General features: G+C 41.6%; 2 protein-coding genes across 2 annotated transcripts; both read right to left on the bottom strand.

Annotated features, from left to right (window-relative positions):
* Positions 1 to 7982: 7982 nt before the first annotated feature.
* On the bottom strand, positions 7983 to 13433 carry LOC129739695 (uncharacterized). Its single transcript, XM_055731193.1, has 2 exons — positions 8109 to 13433; positions 7983 to 8052 (listed from the first exon to the last, which is right to left on the bottom strand). Exon 1 carries the CDS (start codon positions 13220 to 13222, stop codon positions 8258 to 8260), a length of 4965 nt encoding a protein of 1654 aa, XP_055587168.1. The 5' UTR covers positions 13223 to 13433; the 3' UTR covers positions 7983 to 8052; positions 8109 to 8257.
* Positions 13434 to 13911: 478 nt separating this feature from the next.
* LOC129759849 (uncharacterized) lies at positions 13912 to 16817 on the bottom strand. Its single transcript, XM_055757391.1, has 3 exons — positions 16632 to 16817; positions 15614 to 16575; positions 13912 to 13984 (listed from the first exon to the last, which is right to left on the bottom strand). The coding sequence occupies exons 2-3, from the start codon at positions 16489 to 16491 to the stop codon at positions 13912 to 13914; spliced, it is 951 nt and encodes a 316-aa protein (XP_055613366.1). The 5' UTR covers positions 16492 to 16575; positions 16632 to 16817.
* Positions 16818 to 21939: the final 5122 nt, after the last annotated feature.

The raw sequence follows: 21939 nt of genomic DNA, 5'->3' as shown, positions 1-21939 counted from the left end.
ACTTGCTTGTAAATCCTAACTTCCGAAAAAAAAATCATTCGGACCCCTAATCTTCATATCGCTTGTATACAGCAAAAAAAATGTAACGTGGACCGATGTAATTTCAGTTGATGCGAGCCAAACAACGCATTATTCATGTTTTATAATGTAATAATACACATATTTCAGCTTTAATGCATTTACATAAAAAATAAAAAACTATTACATATGTTGGATGAATTTCATTACATTCAAACGATGTAAAGAATCTGAACACGCCGTCCTGTGTAATATAATATCATCCGTTGTAATATTAAAACACAGCAGTCCGCGGTTGTCGAAAATTTAATTTGTTTTCCTCCGCGCTTCAAAACAAGAAGGAAGGATTTTGCGGCCCAGAAGCATCTGTTTGGCGGGTAAGTTGCATGAAAACTATCAGAATCCCTGAGCAAATCTTCAACTGGAAGGTTTATTTGGATTTTTTTTTATTTTTAGGGAATTAACTGAGAATCCTTGATTTCCTTCAGAATGAGATTCGTCCGGAGCTAAAGGTAAGTTATTTTTTGTATGTATTTCTTTTACAAAATAAAAAAAAACTGGTTTTAAAATTTAGTTTAACATAACGTTTTTTTTGACAAAACTCTCCGGTTGTCAAACGAATCAAGATTACTGCACATGACAGAGCAATATTCGGTGGGTTAGCCAAACTTTTGAAGGAAGACATCGAAGACATTTTATTTGACTTCCAGGTGAACTATTTTTTTCATACATTCATTGTTCTCAGTTTTTAATTCTCATCGAGTTTAAATCATTAAAAAAAAATTATATCCAAATGAATTGAATAATGAAATCTCAAATAAAAATAAATGTTTCTATGCGCCATGCTTAAATATTTTTTATTCATATATTTGCAGGAAGGTACCACACTTGACAGTATTGTGATTAATACTCAATATCCAGTGATTGTGAGTATAGGTATTGAATCATTTTTTTTTTGTGTTTCAAAATTACTATTATTTTTTCTCTTTTTTAGATCGCGGTTTTCAACAAAAATACTACGTTTTTGCTGAGGACTCTTTTTTAACCGAAGGTTGTAATACTATTTCCGTGGCGTTTGAGAATTATTTTTAATTTTTTTCTCTTCTACCATTTCAAATATCCGTTGTACGCATCCACAACTTTGGAATTTCTTCAAAAATTCATATTGAAAATCAAACCCGATACAGGAACTCGTTCGAACGCAAGAATTGTGGGCAGCGCACAAAGTTTAGTACGATTATTATAAGAATTAGTAAAAATTGATTAACAATTTTTATTTTTTGATAGATTAAGATTTAAATTTGGAAATAGTAATAAATATTTTTAAAAAATCATAAGAAGTTTCGTTCATTTTATTTCATAAGTTACGACTTTCTTTGGGGAAAGATATGAGAAGCTCTTTAGGGGTTTTTTGGGAACTCTTTACCAACTACTTCAAATCAAGCTAGGTTAGTCGTTTCTAATTAAATTGTTATTAAAAAAGCTAGGTTTTTAGTCGAGCTGTTCTTTTAAAGCGTCTAGATATATTTCTGATTTTTCTGAACTTGGCTACATGAGCGTTATTATACAGAAGGTAAAAAAAAATCGATTTCAATTGCAAATTTAAACTCGCATATTTTTGCCAAATTTGAGAGAAAAAGATATGATCATTTTGACAAACGTGGACCATAATATGAAATTGTTTTTAAATGACATAAATAAAAGAATTTCCAGAAATATGCTGTTGAAGCCAGATCAAATTAATGCAGGTATCCCAAAAATATCATTCCATGCCTTTGAAAACATAAAAAAAAAAATAGATCCTCCTGCTGTACGTTCTATAGAGCTGCTTTCAAAACGTTGAAAAATAAACCAACATTGTGTACAACAAGTTCTTAAAAAAATTCGTTTTTAAATTTTCTTATTCTAGTTTATGTTTTGACACTCCAAAAATTTATTTTGCTCCAGGAGATTCGTTTCAATTAATATTATTATCTCTTAAAAATTAAATTAAAAAAAATGAAAAGCGTGAAATCCTTGATTAATCATACTTTTCAAAAAATCAGCGTTGTTTTCAATTTTATTTTTATCAAAAATTCAGCATCAGGATTCAAAACTAAAAAGAAGTATTTTGAAATGGAGCCAAAGAGCAATTAATAGGATATTTTCCTATCAGGATTCGATTGCACGTGCTTATTCCACTTATACGATATACAAATTTGTTCATGTCCATATTCATATTTCATACCTTTATTATCTATCAATTGACCATGTGCTATCATGTTAGAGGCTGTACATTCTTAAGGTTTGACGTTGTTTACTATGATACATACATTTACTGACTTTTTTAACATCCGTTTTACGTACTAGATTGTACAAAAAAAATATGTAATATTAGGTCGCCTTTGCAACTCAAGTTATGTGCACGATTTCGATGTAATATCACAACACTTTTTTTGCTGTGATCAAAAGTTTAGAGGCTGATGAAACGCAGTCAGAAAAATTATAAATTTCACCAAAACATACGATTTACACCCTACTATCCAAAGGGGTAAATTGCAATAAACTTAGTTTTTAATGAAAAATTGAATGAGAACGTTTCAAAACTCATATTTTTTGATAAATTTGTCCGCATACCGCGTAGAGCATCAATTATACTATTTTTTTGTTTTATTTAAATTTAATTTTTCATTTTTCCTGTCAAAAATGTTTTTGAACAAAAAGCGTCAGAGTGCTGCATACATTTAGGGGCGAAAGTATAACAAAAATTTTACTAGCTGGAATCATAAAAATTTATGTTTGGATAGATGAAATTTTGAAATTAATAAACGCGTGATGCAAAACCTCTCAAAAATCTATTCGACGATGTAAGAAATTATGTCGTCATCATTTTGTTATCATGGAATAATTACTTTTTTTACATTTTATTGGAATAAAAATTCAATAAGTGTTTTGGTTTACAAATGTTGCATCTGGCCCTGCTGTTGCATGATGCCCCGTTTGACGGTATCAATTTTCTTTTTCTGGGCTTTATAAAATGGATCTGTGTAATATGAAATTGTTTACGTCTAGATTAAAAACAAGCGTCAAGAAAAAAGATAAAACTTTTATAAGAGTCAGGACGTCTGAGTCAAGTGAAATGCGAATTCTGGTTATTCGCTAAGTAAAAAAAACACTCTGTAGCAAAATCATTTCCAAAATCACTAAACTCCACTGTGATTGATTAACCAGAAACATGTTAAAGTAATGTTAATAAATGTTCAGAACTATTTTTCGGGTATCTGCTAGTTTAATTTCCAAATTAACGTCTCCGGATACGATCAACGATAAATTAATAATTGTGAACACTTTGAAACTCCCAAAAATTTCTTGATTTTAATTTTCGTTCACGAAATTTTCATATAAGTTTTAGAGCAAAGCTTGTACGAATAATTAGAAATAAAACGATCGACGTGTTTTTGTTTTTAAGTAGAAAAAGAACGTATGAATGGATATTATTTTACCATCGTTCGTTCTGTTTGAAACTTCATCAAATTTGATTTTCAAATTCTACCTCATAATTAATAAACATCCAAATGCAGCCTGTACACAGTTCGCGTCATTGCACTAAATTATCCATAAATTAGAACTGCAGCCCGAAATTGTCACAAAGTTTCATCAACCCTTTCCCAATCCATCAAACATAATAACATTTTACTGCATTCGTACATTTTAGCGCCCCCACGCATCATCAATTTTCGATGCCCATTCGCATGTGGGGAAGTGAAAATATTTATGCAATCACACTTCGGCGGCGGCCTGGTCGGGATAATCGCATTTGGCCACTTTTGAATTGCGAAAGCAACCTTGTTGCAGCCATAACTTTGTAGTTGCCAACATTTGCTCTAGCCTGGGACTTCATTCGCCCATAATGGCTGTAAACCATTTCCTGTTGATTGATTTTATCATCACCCGAAATCAAACGGATTGTGATAATTGGATCCCGGCTAAAGGGATGTAGATTTCCTCCCTCTTCCATTATCTGCACCGAAGAGGGTGTGTGAGACTCAAAAATCATGAAACAATTTCGGTACGCCTTTTATCTCTCTATTGTGATAAGGTTGGAATGGAAACGGACCAGAAGGTGGGGGTGGGTCCAGTTGATAATCGATCAAATGGTGATGTGTCCATGGGCATTTTCTCCAAATAGCTGGGAAAATCACACCTGAACCGAAACGTTTCAGACAGGCAGGTTGCACTAAAATGCATTTTCTAATATTGCCTAAAGTGCTTCCTGTGGCGAGAGCTGTCCCTTCTTGTCCCATCTTCCTGCTCACTTCACTATCAAAACTAAACAACTCTGGTTCGTTCACATTTGAGCAATGCTTTGGATGCTGGACTATATTATAATTCTTTCGGCAATAAATCAACACCCTGACTCGCCATAGAAGTCCCCATAGAAACATGTTTCATAGTCGTCATGTGTTGGGAGCTTCTTTTGGATGCCGAAATTCGGCACATTTAAACAAAATAACGTGATTAAAAATTCCTAAAAAAATATGAATAATATACATATAAACTATTAATATTTTGACATGTTGAATCATATGTTTTCTGATATAGTAAACATATAATCAATTTACTCATGTGAACAAAATGTGAAGAGAATGGTAGTATTTAATTCCATTTTCATGTGTTTAACTTTTAAGATTTTTTTTTCAAAAATCAGAAATTTTTCACAGTATTTGACAAAATATTAGCCTTAAAACTTTGTTGAAAAATTTTAGACAATTGATATAAAACAGTTTCGAAGATAGTTCAAATTTTGTGATTTCAAAGGTATGGGAGACTGAAATTTATATTGGTTTTGAAATGAGACTAAGCCAAGATAATACTTTGTGAACAAATATTCCCAGTTAAAAGTGAAATTAAAAATTATCAAGGTGATGAAAATTTTTTGAAAATCATAAAGGTCAAGAAAAGGAAAAATATAAGCCGTAAATATCATGAATTTCTCGAAAGAGATGCAACGGCTCACCGACAGGACTTCCGCGGGTTCAAGTCCTATCGGCGAACCGTTGCATCTTCTTCGAGAAATTCATTATATTAACGGCTTATGTTCTTCCTTTTCTTCAACCCTCATGGTTCTTTTAAATTTTACATTACCTAAAAAATATGATAATTTTCAGGAACGAAATGTACCAACACAAAATCCTTAGTTTTTGTTTGTAAAATTTTAGCTCGATCGGGCTCAATCAAAAATCATCTCAGGAAATAGACTTTTGGTGCGTGTGTGTGTGTGTGTGTGTGTGTGTGTGTGTGTGTGTGTGTGTGTGTGTGTGTGTGTGTGTGTGTGTGTGTGTGTGTGTGTGTGTGTGTGTGTGTGTGTGTGTTTTTTTTTTTTTGGTTACCCAGGTGGTAAATTCGAAGAAGGAATTTTACGAATTGGTCCCAATGCACGTCGAGTGCCGTGTCTACATGGAAACAATGGGTCAACTCGTTATATACTCATCCGTATATACATATGCCCTAAACTCCACCTGGGGCGTCAGACTATTTCCCAAACCGGTACCTGCCCTTTTTTTTTTTTTTTTTTTTTTTTTATTAGTTGTTAACCCAGGTGGTAAATCCATTTTACGGATTGCATTCCAAGGCACGGCGAGCCACCGCGTCCCCCCAGTTTGCTACTCTGGGTCCATGGGTGCAATTGGACGACTCATGATACAATGCTAAGGAACACTGTACCCCCTACGCCATAAAGTCCACCTGGGGCCACTGACCTTTGTTCCCACCTCGAACTGTTTGACACACTTTGCTTCAATAGTGGGAGGTCATTTCGCGCTAGTGCGCTCCAAGGCAATACTCGTTTCCGAACCCTCTGATAGCATAGCCTCATTCTAACACAACTCGATGCGCGACCCCTCCTCTGACGAGTTAGGACCCGACATCTCATCGTGTGAATGAGGTCCCCACGTAGCGCAACTACTAACTTTGTGAATCCAGTCCAAGATCCAGAAACACAAAGCGAGTTGTCGACGGCACTTTCTCTGTTCAAACACGCGGGTAGGGGGGGTAAGCCCCCTAGGCCACGTGTAGGACTCAGACTCCTCCGAACTCACAAATAGTGTTGACTTAAGTCACCACTCAGCGCAACTACCCGATCTTCAAGTCGGGCGCTTGACCACCCGAAGCGCAGATCGAGCTATAGAACGCCCTCATCAGGTCACACTCGCGGTTCGGGTGCAACATTTCCCGAAACGCGTGTCGAACCCTGACACCTCCGGCAGAACGTGCCTCTCGGACACTGACGTGTAAACACGTCCCTAAGTGATCGGCCCACCATTGGCCACCACTTTGCGCATCTACTCATTTTGCGAGACGGGTCTATACCCACCGAAGCGCAAAACAAGTTGGCGATCGCTCTCCCTCCGGTCGCATCCGCATATCAGGGTCATGACCCCCCGAAAGCGTGTTGGACCATCACGCTCACACCCAAGTACTGGTACCAAAGTACCCGGGTGCACCACTTCTTCCGCGCGGGTTTGGCGGGACCCGTCGACGGCCTCTAGTGGGTTTGGTGTAGTTCTCTTGGCCGTACATCTGCAATACGCCGGACTTGCAGACACGTTTCCACTCTGCACCACGGGGAGGTGGAACTACGTCGCAGAGCCGGTACCTGCCCTAAGGCAATACTTCGGTAAGGGGGTGTCTAATTCACGCATAGCGCTACTTTCGCAACACTCGCCAAGAAGTTGATATTTAAATTAAATATCATCCTGACCGCCCAAGATCATCTTCACGTTATGGTCCCATCGGCTACGCTGATTGTTTCGCGTAGTTCATTTCATTGCTTCGGACTCTTTAAGCTTTGTAAAGTTTACCTAAGTTATCCTACGTCAATCGCAATTTGCGTCAGTCTCCAACTCCTTTGCAAAGCAGTCATAATCCGGGCGAGCCCATCACTGACTGCCTGCCATGTGTTGATGTCATCACACATCTTCTGCAACATGCTGTCCGCTGTCGTTTCTGGTCCGCAGGCGGCGAATATGTTGGCACGTTCCTCTTCAAATCTTGGACAATAGAATACCACGTGTTCGGGTGTCTCGTCCACGTCACCGCATGTTAGGCAGACCGGCGAGGCCGCATGTCCGAACCTGTGGTGATACTTTCATGAAGCATCCATGACCAGTCAGAAATTGCGTCATGTAGAAATCCACTTCGCCATGCTTTCTCTCCATCCACTCTTTGATGTTTGGGATCAAACGATGGGTCCACCTTCCTCTTTCTGAGCTGTCCCACAGCTGCTGCCAGTTGGCCATGGAGCTATCTCTGGCTCGTGTTCTCACGTTTTGCGTGTCTCTATTTTCGTAGCAATATGAGTCCTCCACCAACAAAACCGAGATGGGCATGACTCCCGCTACAACGCATGCAGCCTCCGACGAAACGGTGCGGTATGCACTGATGACCCGCAAATTCATTCGCCTCTGTACACTGTTCAGCTTCTGCTGGTTACACTGGATGTTAAGACCAGATTTCCAGGCCGCCCCTCCATATCGAAGGATTGACGAAACTACACTCGAAATTATCCTTCGCTGACTCTTTCGGATCCCCGAGTTGTTCGCCATTATCCTTGTTGCGAGACAGTGAAACCAGTTTAATTTTGTTAATTTATTCCAGGTGTGAAGAATACAAAATTTCTAAAAGTAAAGTGACGTTAGAATATGTGTAATAAGATTAACTTAGTTACGCTTACGTTCAGTATTTAACTGTCACACAACTAGAAGGCACTTGTAATAATAAGTTGTACGGAATGTACGAAGGTGTAGTGACCTATAATGTTAGAGGTTATGTTGTATATCACTGCTTTTAGAGACGATTTATTTGAAGCTTACCGCGGCGGTACTTCGATATGCGCTTCTTTAGTGGTCACTAGCAGCTTTGCTTGAAGGCAACTATAGATTAAAGTTGAGTTAAGCTGATCTTTTTAGTTTCTTACCGGATGTAGGCAGTTCAATGTGCTTAGCTTTTAATTGCGAAAGGCACTATCGATAAAGGTCGTAATTTACGCAGATCCAGCTAGATACAATAAGAACGTTAGCACTAATCGATAGATATTTAAGTATTGTACCTACAGATTTACTAGATTAAACTTTATAATCGCCAAATCTCTGAATTTTAACGTGATCTAGTTTCGAAACTAAACGTGGAATCGTTTTAACCGTAGCTTGAATGACAAATCAAATTTTCACCTATTCTCTTTTCCTAATCTTTTGACATGTTGTTAGTGTTCCTGCTGTGAAAGCATGTTTGACGTTTTTGGTCGATGATGGTTCGATGATAGGGGAGCGATGGGTTCGATGTTTGGATCGGCGGTCGCAACAGTCCCCCCCGGAGTGTACACTCGTGTACCGTCACCTATAACGCCGATGTCCAAGATCGCAAGTTTCGCTACAGGCCTATCATATATTCCAGTTGCTGTTTGTATGCTCGCCCATCGGCGGCATCCGTCCGGAGAGATGTTTGTAGCGATGATACGTCCCTTTGGCCAACAATTTCGGGGTAGATTCGGGTCAACGATGACTGCAATGTCCCCTACTTCGATAGGTTTGGTATTTTCAAACCATTTATGTCTTCGCGTTAAAGTTGGAAGATAATCGTGGACCCACCGTCTCCAGAAAACATTAGCCATTGTCCGTGATAGTTGCCATGATTTCCGAACTGCTATTGCGCTGTCGTCAAAGGGTACCCAAGGTTTTAACCCATTCGAGGAACCCACCAAAAAATGATTTGGCGTTAATACTTCAGAGCTATCGTCGTCAATGGGAACATGTGTTAAGGGCCTCGAGTTCACAATGTTTTCAATTTCGATTAACATATTCTCGAGCGTTTCGTCATTTGGACGATGATTTGGATTTAGTTTGGCCAAATTCTGTTTAACAGAACGAATAAGTCTCTCCCAAGCCCCTCCCATATGAGGGGAAGCTGGGGGGTTAAAGCTCCATTTGGTGTTAGGAGAGGTAAACTCAGCAATGAGTTTGTCCTGGTTGATATCTTTGAGTGCTGATTTGAGCTCCTTATCGGCTCCAATAAAATTAGTGCCTCTGTCGCTATATATGCAGATAGGAACTCCTCTTCTAGACATTATGTTGCGTATAGCCATCATACACGAGTTGGTTGTTAAGGAGTGCGCTATCTGTAAATGTATCGCTCTAGTAGTTAGACAGGTCGCTAATACCCCCCATCTTTTCTCCTGTTTACGGCCGTTAACGACCAACATAGGCCCGAAGTAGTCAATACCCATATGAGAAAATGGGCGCGCGAAGGCAGACATTCGTCCGACTGGGAGCTCGCTCATTATAGGAGGCAGAGGTTTTGCATTTTGGTTTTTACATACCTGACAGCTTTTACGAACTTGTTTGTACAATGATCGTATACTCGGGATGTGATAGCGCTGACGAATCTCGTTGATAACTGTTTCATGATTCTGGTGATGATACCGAGAGTGAATACTTGAAACAATTAGTCTAGTTACGTGATGATTGCGGGGGAGTATAATGGGATTTCTCGTGTCCGGCAAGGCGAATTCGCACGATGATATACGACCTTGCATTCTCAAAACTTGGTTGCTGTCGAGAAAGGCACATAATTTGAACAAGGGACTTTTTCGTGGAATGCAAGTTTTCCATTCGTGGGAAGTCTGAGAGCCGAGTAATTCGATTTCGTGAGCGTAATCGGTTTTCTGAGCGATGCGAAATAAAAATTGTTCTCCCTTTTGCAAGTCCTCACATGCAAGCGGGCCTGTTAAGATAGGTTGTTTTCGAGCAGTGCGTTGCAGGTTGTATAGATATCGTAGAGCGAAGGCTGTTTTACGAAGAAGAACTGTCCATACAGAAAAGTCCTCCACATTAATTAAGTTCGACGGATATTCTTGGTGAGAGAGAACTTGATGCCGTAGCTCAACATCTGTCGTGCCTAAGGATTCTTCTGATCGAGGCCAATAGGACATTGGCAGAGATAACATATTGGGTCCCTGAATCCACCTACTAGTGCTGTTGAAGTCGGGAAAATTTTTCCATTTCGTCCCGTCATCCGCTACGTTTAGCTTAGATGGGATCCAATGCCATTCCGATAAGTCAGTTGATTCTAGGATGTCACTGACTCGATGAGACACGAACTGGCTGTACTTTCGGTGATCGGATGATAGCCAACATAGCACCGTTTTGGAGTCCGTCCAAAAGTACCGTTTGTTTATCGTGACTGTGGTTGATTCCATTATTGATTTTGAGAGTCTGGCTCCTATAATACTAGCTTGAAGTTCGGATCGTGGTATTGATAAAAATTTAAGCGGAGACACTCTCGTTTTCGAGCTAACCAAACCACATTCCACTATTCCGTTATTCTCGAATCGTAGGTATGTTACAGCTGCCATACCGTTCTCGCTGGCATCAACGAAGGTATGTAATTGAACGTCGGTGCTGAGATTTATTGGTACCAAGGAGCGATAGCAGCGAGGGATTTCGACTTGAGTCATTGTCGGAAGCACTTCGAGCCAGCGTTTCCATTTCTGGAACTCTTTGTGTTCTATAGGGTCGTCCCATCCTACTGACGTTCTCCATATTTCCTGAAGCAGGCATTTTAGAAACATTAAGAAATGACCAACTAACCCCAATGGGTCGAATATCTGCATCAGCGTGCGTAGAACCTCGCGTTTTGTGGGTATTTTATTGCCAGAAATAAGAGCCGGATCAATTCTTGGAGATACTTTGAATACGAAACAATCCTTCGACGTATCCCACCACATTCCAAGAACTTTTTCTGTAGTTTCTTCTTTACCGATGTTCATGTCAATATCGCTTGGTACATCTGACTTTAACCGACCTTCTAAGGTATCTGATACTATGGAGGAGTTGGAATGAAAATTTCTTATTTCGAAACCAGCGTGGCTGTGAATCGTTTTTACCTCGCTAGCTAACGTTATCGCTTCTTTTTCAGTTTCAACGCTAAGCAACATGTCATCAACATAATGATTTTCGACTATGGCTTTAGCTGCAGCTGGATACTGATGTTTGTATAGCTCAGCGTTTCGATTTTTGATAAACTGAGCTGTACATGGTGATGAACATGCGCCAAACGTCATCACTTGCATTATGTAAGTCGAAGGCATTTTTGTTCCTGGATCTCTGCCCCAAAAGAAACGCTGGCAGTGCTGGTCTTCTCTACGTATTAGTACCTGGTGGTACATTTCGCGTATATCACCGCAAACAGCGAATTTGAACTCGCGAAATTTTAGCAGGACTGAGAAAAGCGAAGTTAATTGGTCAGGGCCCTTCAGTAGCACCGAGTTCAGTGAAATGCCATGTGCTTTTGCAGCAGCGTCCCAGACCAATCTTGTTTTGCCAGGCTTGTTGGGGTTGGTAATAGGAAATACAGGAAGATACCATACCCTCGGATGTTTTTCACCTAACTCGTCGGCCGTAAGTTTTCGAGCATAACCCTTATTGACGTAATCATTAATTTTATTGTCAAGTATCTTAGTCAGCTCTGGGTCCTTTTGCAGTCGCCTTTCTAAACACTGCCAACGGCTAAGTGCCATACTTTTACTGTCGGGTAGGCGGACATGATCGTACTTCCATAGGAGAGTGGTTTCGTAATGACCTTCTTTAAGATGCGTGGATGATTCGAGTAGCGAGATCGCTCTTTGATCATCTTTCGAATTGAGTGCAACGTATCCCTTCGTCAATCCGAGGTTTTCTATGGCAAAGAAATTCTTCATGGCTGTGTGGAGGTCCTCGTCACTGGATTTTTCGCATGAACACTGTAGCACTGAATGGTAGTTGATTATATGTTGGTACCGAGTCGAGTTCGAACCAGCCGAACCATGACGTCCGTAGACCGTCCATCCAAGACGTGATTTGACCGCTATCGGTTCTCCGGATTTTCCTTCCAGACTCTTCACAGGATGCCCCAGATTGGCGTGATCTACACCTATTATAATCTTGGGACAAGCAGCTTCATAGGATTGAATCGGAACGTTGTGCAAATGTTTGAAATGTTTCCTCATATCCACCATATTCAACGTTTGAGGTCTAATGTTCAAGGACTTCACGGTTCTCACGTTTTTGATAGGATATTTTTTCATGTTTTCGCCGGTTCCTGATATTTCCAAATTTAATTTTCGCGATTCGTCTTCCCTGCGTTGAGTCCCGCTTGTCCATCGAAGACAAAGGCTTTGGTTAGGACCATCCAGTTGAAGTTCTTTGGCAACTTGATCTTCCATCAGGGTTAGCTCGGAGCCGTCGTCGATGAAAGCGTAAGTATGAAGCTTTTTAGTAGCGCTGTGAAGAATTACTGGAACTATTTGAAACAAGACTCCACTAGCAGTTCCTTGATTGACATTGCAGCTTCCCACAACCGTTGTCGTTGGTTGGGGACGTGGCTTCGATTTTGCAGGATTATGAAGTAGCGGGTGATGTAGGAAAGTACATCCATTCTGGCCGCATTCCTTGCGCCGTCTGCAGGGTCCACTATGTCTCTTGATGCATTTGCGACATAATCCATTTTCGTTGACTATTTTCCATCTGGAGTTATAGTCCAGTTCCAAAAATAATGAGCACTTGTCAGCTGCGCCGCAGTGGCCGGAACAAGTAAAACAGTGCTCCTTTCGAACATTCTTAATTTCTTGATGGGTCATATTAGTACTCTGAGAGTTTTGATCTAAGGTGTCCTCGTTATCGCTGGGTTCCTCATGATGGTACAAGTAACCCTCCTTGTCTCGCCGATTTTTTGAAGAGGAGTTTGAGTTGATTACCGAGCTTGCGTCTTCCGCTATGGTGTACAACCAGCTGTTAAATTGTAACAATGTTGGGCTGGCGACATTTCTCGAATGTTCAGCCCACTGCATCTGCAGATTTGTGGGCAGCTTTTGAACCAATTCGAATCGCAATGAAGCATTGTACGCAAAGTCCGGTACACCGCAAGCCTCTATATTGGCACACAAGTTTCCAACTGTCAGTGCAAAATTAACGATCGTCTCAAGTCTTTCCATACTTGGAGGGGCAATTTTCCTTATTTTCGTCACGACAGCATGGACAATGGATTCGGGTCGACCGAAAAGCATCTTCAGTATCGACATTACGCCTGAAATGTTGCTTGGATGGAGGAGACGAGATCTGACAGCTTCTAATGCCTTTCCCTTTAGGCATTTCCGAAGTCTCAACATATTCTCTTCATTTGAGAATCCGCACATGTGGGTCGATGAGTTGAATGTCGTAATAAAAAGAGGCCAATCTTCGGAGTTTCCGTCAAATTCGGGTAGTTCCCTGGAGACAGCTTGGCGAGCAGCTAATTGGCTTCTATTGATAGTACCGATATCATTATCACCGTAAGTGGGCTGCGATAAAGCATGTTGCAATGTTGTTGGACGCGGTATCGCTGATGGGTGCGATAAAGCTGGTGGATGATGTACAGTTGCGTTCAAAAAAGAATGAAATCGCATAAAGCTGCGCACCCACTTCCAACTTTGACAAGCTGCCATTTCTCTCTCGGTTTATATTTTTTCATGAAAACTTCACACAATCTAGTTCAACTATCCAACTAATACTCCACAAAATTTGAAGTCTTTTCAATGACGGGAAACAAAGATACAGCTTTTCCCGTAAAAAAGGGAAATTTGGAGTTGCTTCACTAAATTTGCTGTATCTTTGACAAATTTCATCGAATAATCTTGAAATTTGGCCCAAAGATGTAAAAATATTTGATCTAATATCAAGCCAAGTTTCGTCAAAATCGATGAACGTGATCAAAAATGGTGCCGGGTTGAAGATAAGGTTCATTATCGCCTAGCAGACGATTTCATTCTTTTCTGGACGGATGTTTGTATGGAATACATCGTAATCCATGTATTCTTGGTTTTTTCTTCCACAAAACCAACATTTATTACAAAGAATGTTGTAAATTGGTAGGAACTTCATCCTTGCTTTGTTTAGATATAGAAATTGTTCCAACAGAGCTGGTATTGAATCAAAAGAGCGAATAGAATACTCGCTTTAGTTGTGGATCAAATTTGTTTATCGGTAGGGGAGAATGAGGATACTTGATCCCTGGGGATACTTGATTCCTTAGCTATATCTCGAAACTGGAATGTCTTACAAAGATCAAATGTTCTAGAAAAATGTGCCAAAATGAGCAAAATAACAATGTTTGTAGTTTAAAAAATCTTAACAAAATAATTGTTTGAGTAATTGAACTTTGTTTAAAAAATTTCACAAAATGTATCTGGAAGATCTTTTTTCATCACTTTTAAATGTTCCTTACATGGGAAAATTATGAAAAAAATATTTGTTCCAATGTATCAATCGTTCGAGCGTAAAATGAACTTCATAATGCCATATTTTCAAAGTAATGGAAAACTCTCAACTTTTTTCAGAAAAAGTTTTCTAAAATGTTGATTATGGGTATAATTGATCCCCTAGAGTTGGGTACAATTGATCCCCCTTCCAAACGGCATATTCTTCTTCTGAATTGAACGTTATGATTGCTGATTACGAAATTACTAATACTTATTCAAAAACTAATATTCATCAAACAATTGTCTGAAGAAGAGAGCAAAAATAATTAATTTTCTTTCAATTATAAAAAATAGCGCCTTTAAGTATGCAATGTTATTAGCGTTGAGACATAGTTTAGAATTTTCTTCTTATGTCTGCTACAAATTGTGAAATGAGAACAAACATGACCAAAATAGTCAATTAACATTCTATCTTGGGGTTTTGTTTGATTTTTATACAAGGATTAGGGCTTCCTGAATAAAAGATCAAGGCTCCTTCAATAGGGGATCAAGTCTCCCCTAACTTCAGAAAAATCGCAATTTTTTTACTCCCACGAAAATGCTTCTAGTTCATCAACGGGTTCAAGTATCGTTCTAGTTTTTGGAGCATAGAAACTTGAAGTTACAAGCTGTCAGAAAATGTCAAAGACGGCGAGTTGCTAAATTTTTCCAAAATGATATGGTGAAAATAAGAAAAGGGGATCAAGTATCCCCACTCTCCCCTATAATTAGCAGGTCATTTCTTTAACTCTGTTTTTCTTATTTTGAACCCTGTTGAAACATTTTCTCTTTCGAAACAAAGTATGAATGAAGTTGTGAGCAATTTACAACATTCTTTGTGATAACTTTTGGTTTCATGTAAGAAAAAACCAAGAATACATGGATTACGATGTATTCCATACAAACATCCGTCCAAAAAAGAATGAAATCGTCTGCTGGGCGAAAATGAACCTCATTTTCAATCCGGCACCATTTTTGATCACGTTCATCGATTTTGACGAAACTTGGCCTGATATTAGATCAAACATTTTTACATCTTTGGGCCAAATTTCAAGATTATTCAATGAAAATTGTCAAAGATACAGCAAATTTAGTGAAGCAACTCCAAATTTCCTTTTTTTACGGGAAAAGCTGTATCTTTGTTTCCCGTTATTGAAAAGACTTCAAATTTTGTGGAGTGTTAGTCGGATAGTTGAACTAGATTGTGTGAAGTTTTCATGAAAAAATATAAACCGAGAGAGAAATGGCAGCTTGTCAAAGTTGGAAGTGGGTGCGCAGCTTCATGCGATTTCATTCTTTTTTGAACGCAACTGTATGTCACGGTCACGATTCCTTGCGACTTCAGCTAACGGTGTAGAACGCTTTTCCGGGTTGAATTCATGTGGTACGTACGCATTCTTGTTCCGAGACGGGGCAGGGTTGATCTGCAGTTGATTGATTTTAGGCAGGTTAATTTCTTCAATCGGGTCGCTTCCAGCTATCAAGACAGATTCACTCCTACCCAGGTTAGTTTTATCGATCCAACTCTCGATCGCCGATAATTTATCTATTTCGCTGCGGTCATCAACTGTGCCTTCTTCCAGGGCGGCCTCTTCTAGGATCAAGAATTTTTGCTCTACGTAGTGTTGCTTAAGTTCCGTCAGGGCCTTTAGTTTCTTCAACCGAAGTTCAGCGATCCTCCTCGTACTGCTGCTAGAGATAATCGAACTCCTGATAGACTTGACTTCATCATGATCATCGGGTTTGGTTTCCGGATTCTGAACTACTATAGTTTTCTCCTTATTCGCTGGCTTACTTTTACTTGTGATAGTCTCACATAATGGGCACTTCCAATTTGTTTGATCCGCTACACTGGGTGTTACTTCCACACAGGAATAATGGTACCAAACCTCACATTGGTCACAAAGCACCATCCTACTAGTGTCCCGTTCATCGCATTTGCCACAGTGAAAATCTTTACGTTTCCTTACCGTTCGTAGTGGATTGCGTTTGGTTTTAGATTTCGTCGCTATCTTAAGTGCCTTGACTTGTTTAGGTTTAGCGCCGAGCTTGTTTTCTTCCGGGACGATGGTGGATATTGTGTTGTTACCCGTCGTTGGAATTTCTTGTTCTACCGTGTTTACTTTTTCGCTTCGTACGTTAGCATCTTGATCCGCTAGTTTCTCGTTATTCAATGTCGTGCTCGCCATTGAACAAATTTTGTATGATGTTGCGAGACAGTGAAACCAGTTTAATTTTGTTAATTTATTCCAGGTGTGAAGAATACAAAATTTCTAAAAGTAAAGTGACGTTAGAATATGTGTAATAAGATTAACTTAGTTACGCTTACGTTCAGTATTTAACTGTCACACAACTAGAAGGCACTTGTAATAATAAGTTGTACGGAATGTACGAAGGTGTAGTGACCTATAATGTTAGAGGTTATGTTGTATATCACTGCTTTTAGAGACGATTTATTTGAAGCTTACCGCGGCGGTACTTCGATATGCGCTTCTTTAGTGGTCACTAGCAGCTTTGCTTGAAGGCAACTATAGATTAAAGTTGAGTTAAGCTGATCTTTTTAGTTTCTTACCGGATGTAGGCAGTTCAATGTGCTTAGCTTTTAATTGCGAAAGGCACTATCGATAAAGGTCGTAATTTACGCAGATCCAGCTAGATACAATAAGAATGTTAGCACTAATCGATAGATATTTAAGTATTGTACCTACAGATTTACTAGATTAAACTTTATAATCGCCAAATCTCTGAATTTTAACGTGATCTAGTTTCGAAACTAAACGTGGAATCGTTTTAACCGTAGCTTGAATGACAAATCAAATTTTCACCTATTCTCTTTTCCTAATCTTTTGACATGTTGTTAGTGTTCCTGCTGTGAAAGCATGTTTGACGTTTTTGGTCGATGATGGTTCGATGATAGGGGAGCGATGGGTTCGATGTTTGGATCGGCGGTCGCAACAATCCTCGTGAGTGCGGCCGTTGCTGTTGCCGCCTTCTTGCACACATACTCAACGTGGTTTTTAAAGCTGAGCCGGTCGTCAACCATCACACCCAAATATTTAAGCTCACGCTTTGATTCGATAGTGCATGATCCAACTGTAATCCTGCCTGTTTGCGGTGAAATCAGGTTTGATATCAGGACCATCTCGGTTTTGTGGTGAGCCAACTGCAAACTTTTGGAGTGCATCCAGCTCTCTACCGCATCTACAGCCTCTGAAGCTCTTAGCTGGACGATTTCTGTAGAGTAACCCGTCGCTAGTAGCACGACGTCGTCCGCGAAACCAACCAACTTTACTCCCTCTGGCAGGCTCAATGTCAGCACCTCATCATACGTAATATTCCACAGAACCGGGCCCAGTATCGACCCTTGCGGCACTCCAGCTGTAACATCCATTTCCTGAAATCCTTCGCTCGTCATGTATAGAAGCTTTCGGTTCTGGAAATAGCTTTCCACTAATTTGCAGAAATATTTCGGTATCCTCATTTTTATAAGCGAAGAAGCAATCGCTGCCCAGCTGACACTATTGAAGGCGTTGCGCACGTCCAATGTTACTACCGCGCAAAAACGGTCCCCTCTTCTCTTCTTGAGTCTGGCTTTATCAGCCGTTTCGATGACAGTTCGAATGGCGTCGACTGTGCATCGTCCTTTTCGAAAGCCGAATTGATTGTTGGACAATCCGCCTTCGCCCTCGGTGTACTGCTGGACACGATTCAAGATAACCTTTTCCAGAACCTTTCCAACCGTATCCAGTAGGCATATTGGCCTGTATGCCGATGGGTTCCCCAATGGCTTTCCTGGTTTGGGCAGCAGAACCAGCTTCTGTCGTTTCCAAATATCTGGAAACATCCTTTCCTCTACACAAATTTGCAGTGACGATCGGAACATTTCGGGAAATTCCATAATCGCGGTCTTAACTGCAATGTTCGGGATACCATCTGGACCCGGAGCCTTTTCCAGCTGAAGGGATTTGGCGATGTCCCGCAGTTCCTCCAACGATATTAACTCCTCCTCGCTCGTATCCCAGTAGTACGGGACTTGCGGCCAGCTATTAATAATATGATGAGGAAACAGCTCTCTGGTTATTTCCCTCAGTTTGTTGGGGCACATTTCAGGTGGTGTGCTACCGCTTTTGTTTTTTGCCATGACTATCCTGAAGGCATCGCCCCATGGTCGGTCATTGGCATCAAGACAAAGTTTCCTTAAACATGACTTTTTACTCTCTTTAATTGCCTTGCATAGGTTTCTTTTCGCATTTTTGAAAAGCGGCCTACGCTCGTCTCTCTCCATTTGAGTTCGTGCTCTCTGCATGTTTCGTCTAGCGCGAAGGCAGGTGGCACGCAAATTCGCGATTTCCTCAGTCCACCAATAAACTGGTGGATGTGTCATTGCTGCGTCACAAGCACGTGTGAGTACTTTCGTCAGATTTTCCGCCGACAGGTTTGACAGGTTTTGCTCCCACTTCAAAACCTCGACGAAGACATTCCGGTCAAATTGTTGTGTCCTCCAGCGTCGTTCACCTCTGACTGACTGTGCACTTTCACCCACACGATAACGGATCGCAAAGTGGTCGCTATGAGTGTAGTCTTCGCTCACCCTCCAATTACTTGTCCATCTGGGACTAGCAAATGTGATATCTATAATCGATTCACGTCCCTTTCTATGGTAGGTTCTAGTATTACCTACGTTCGCCAGGTCCACATTTAGCCTTACAAGTGCTTCAAGTAGACTCTGTCCTCTGGCGTTCGTATGGGAACTACCCCATTCCTGGGCCCACGCATTGAAATCCCCCGCGATAATAACGGGGCTTCGGCCTGTGAGCAAATCGACTATCCTATCCATCATAGCGCTAAACTTCTCCAAGGTCCACCTCGGTGGAGCGTAGCAGCTACAGAAGAAGATTCCATTGACTTTGGCTATCACGAAGCCTTCTTCATTTGATGTGACCACTTCTTGTATGGGAAACTTTCCTGTCACCCCTATTGCGGCCAGTTTGGCACTATCGGTCACTCAATTTGTGTCATTCAGGGCCCTAAAATAGGGGTCTGCTACTAACGCTATGTCTAGCTTCTCTTCCACCGCAATCTGTCGCAGAAGGTGTTGTGCTTCGTGACAGTGGTTGAGGTTGATTTGGATTACTTCCAAGCCCTTGGTATCGCTGCTAGCGCCTTTTGGTAGGCAGAACACCTTGGGTTTCCAGTTACATGGTCACCAGTGCAAATAAGACTTTTCGCCGGCTTACTGCAGCTAGCCGCTATGTGACCAGATTCTCCGCACCCCCAGCATAATCCTCGTCTGTCAACTCCCTTGCAGTCGAACGACTTGTGGCCGTACTCCATGCATCGAAAGCATACCTCTGGTTGCTGGGAGATGGTTATCTGACAAACTGACCATCCCACCTTTAGCCGCCTGCACTCGAGTGCTGCGTTGGCTGCTACCACTGGAAGCCTCACAATTGCAACCTGTGTTCCGGATTTGGGAGGACCCTGTCTCAATCGGATTGAGATCTGATCTTCACCGATCTTACACTGATCGAATAGCGCTGTCCTGACTTCATCTTCTGTCGTAATTTCATCGAGGTTTTTGATACGGATGGTTACTTCGTGACATAGCGCACGCATCTTCGCCTTCTCGTCTAGAACTTCCTCCGCTAGCACCTTGAAGGATGCAATCTTTGTTGCTGAACTTCGTTTCAACTCGAGGATCATCTCACCGGAACGAGTACGACGGATCCTCCTCACGTTTTCACCTAGTCCAGCAAGCTTGTCGTCGGTCCGCATCTGACGAAACACGTCCGCGTACGCACCCTCTGGCGCCTTAACTACGATAGCTTCACCTTTTTCCCTAACGCGGCTTCGCTGCATTTTGGGCTTGGGGTTTGTTTTCATAGCTCTCTCCTTATGGTGTTTACGCGTCACTGTTTGCCATTCGGAGGGCGCTCCATCGTTGGGTCTGTCGTCCTTGCCTTTCAGTTTGCCAGGGTCCTCTCTATTCATCGGGTCTCGGGCCCTTTTCTTTAGGGTGCCAGGTCTTGGATCACCTGGTGACCCTCGTTTCCTCTTTACACTCTTAGAGCTTTTTGGAGTAGTGATCTCATCCCTCACCGTTTGAACGAAGGCATCGATCCGTTTGGGGCGACTGACATTCGCCTTAGAGGGTTTCTCCACCTCTATTCCTCTACTAGTAGCGCTGCCATTTAGCGCTCTTACCATATCTAGGACTGCTTTGTTTGCCTCTGTAAAAAGAGCCATAGCCTTTACAAGCTTGTCCTTGACCTCCTTATGAATGTTTTGCTTGCTCAAAACCAAGCTAGTCAAAGCCTTCATTTCTGTCATCGCGTCCTTCATTGCCTTTGGCATAGGAACTTCCTTCTTCTCTGGAAAGCTGACAGACTATCTTCCTTCTTCCGCTATGGAGCCTTCTGGAGTTTCTACCAGTTGGACAGCAAGCTGTCGAGCTGGAGATCGCCGTAGACTCCTGCCACCGAACGGATTAGGGCTTGCACCCTTCTCCGCACTCTCTTCCTTCTTTCTCTTATCATTAGTTAACTTCTGCGTATGCCGAGCTGCTAGGTACGTCACGCGTCTGTGTGTAGGATGCCTCCAACGTTACCGTCGTGGATTATCCGAGTCGAACGCGCCCTCTACGACGGAGACTGTGGGGATAAGACATGACCTTCTCCGCAGTCGAACTCGTAGGGGGAAGAGTATTCACGTCACGGAGTACTCTTGGGTAGAGTGGCCTCACGACGCCGTCAGATGAGCCACTCGAGTCGGGTAGGATGACATCGCCGTCGGAATTCATCTGAGTCGCAAACGTCTAAGACCCGTACGTGTACTGTGACAGGCGCGAGTCTAGGATAAGCTGCTCTCAATCGGCACACGGACGGGCAAAGAGGAGAGGGACTCGAGCCAAGCCAAGTTGAGCCAAGATCTCGAGTCGTTAGAGGAGAGGTCATTGGTCTCTTGCAGTGGTCTCGAACAGAGGCGGAGCCCACGACAGTCGTGGGAACCAAGCGAGTCTCGAGTTGCGAGTAAAGGCCGGACCTCTAGTCGTCAGAGGAGAGGTCCTTAGTCTTGAACCGTAGCAAAAGGCAGGGTATACATGCTGGAGTTTTGACTCGGACTGGAGTTGCCGATGAGCGCTGAGGCGCGGACTTGGTCTCCCATCTCGGGTATAGCTTTCGATACAGGTCCGGATGGGAATTATGGCCAGAGGCCCCAGATGGACTTTATGGCGTAGGGGTACTTAGTATCATGAGTCGTCCAATTGCATCCATGGACCCAGAGTAGCATACTGGGGGGACTCGGTCGCTCGCCGTGCCTTGGAATGCAATCCGTTAAAAGGATTTACCACCTGGGTGATCAACTATTTAAAAAAAAACTGTGATTACTTTAAACTGATTCACAGAGTGGATAGGTGCACAACAATAAATATTTCATTTCTATCAACAAAATTTAACAGTGAACTTTGAACTTGATATAAACATTAAACTTCCCCTTTGTATCACTGTGCGTCATCCAATTCCAAAACATCCTAACAGCTCAACGGGAAAAGGAAAGGGTTTGAGTGCATCATATTTTGAATGGAAAACACTTAAGTAGTGGCTACTTTGTAACACTTTCCACTTCCCGCCTGTCGC

The sequence above is a fragment of the Uranotaenia lowii genome, chromosome 1 (assembly GCF_029784155.1).
Source record: "Uranotaenia lowii strain MFRU-FL chromosome 1, ASM2978415v1, whole genome shotgun sequence".
Taxonomy (NCBI): Eukaryota; Metazoa; Arthropoda; class Insecta; order Diptera; family Culicidae; genus Uranotaenia; species Uranotaenia lowii.
Note: the sequence above shows the minus strand (reverse complement) of the source record. Positions and strands in the feature narration are given on the sequence as shown.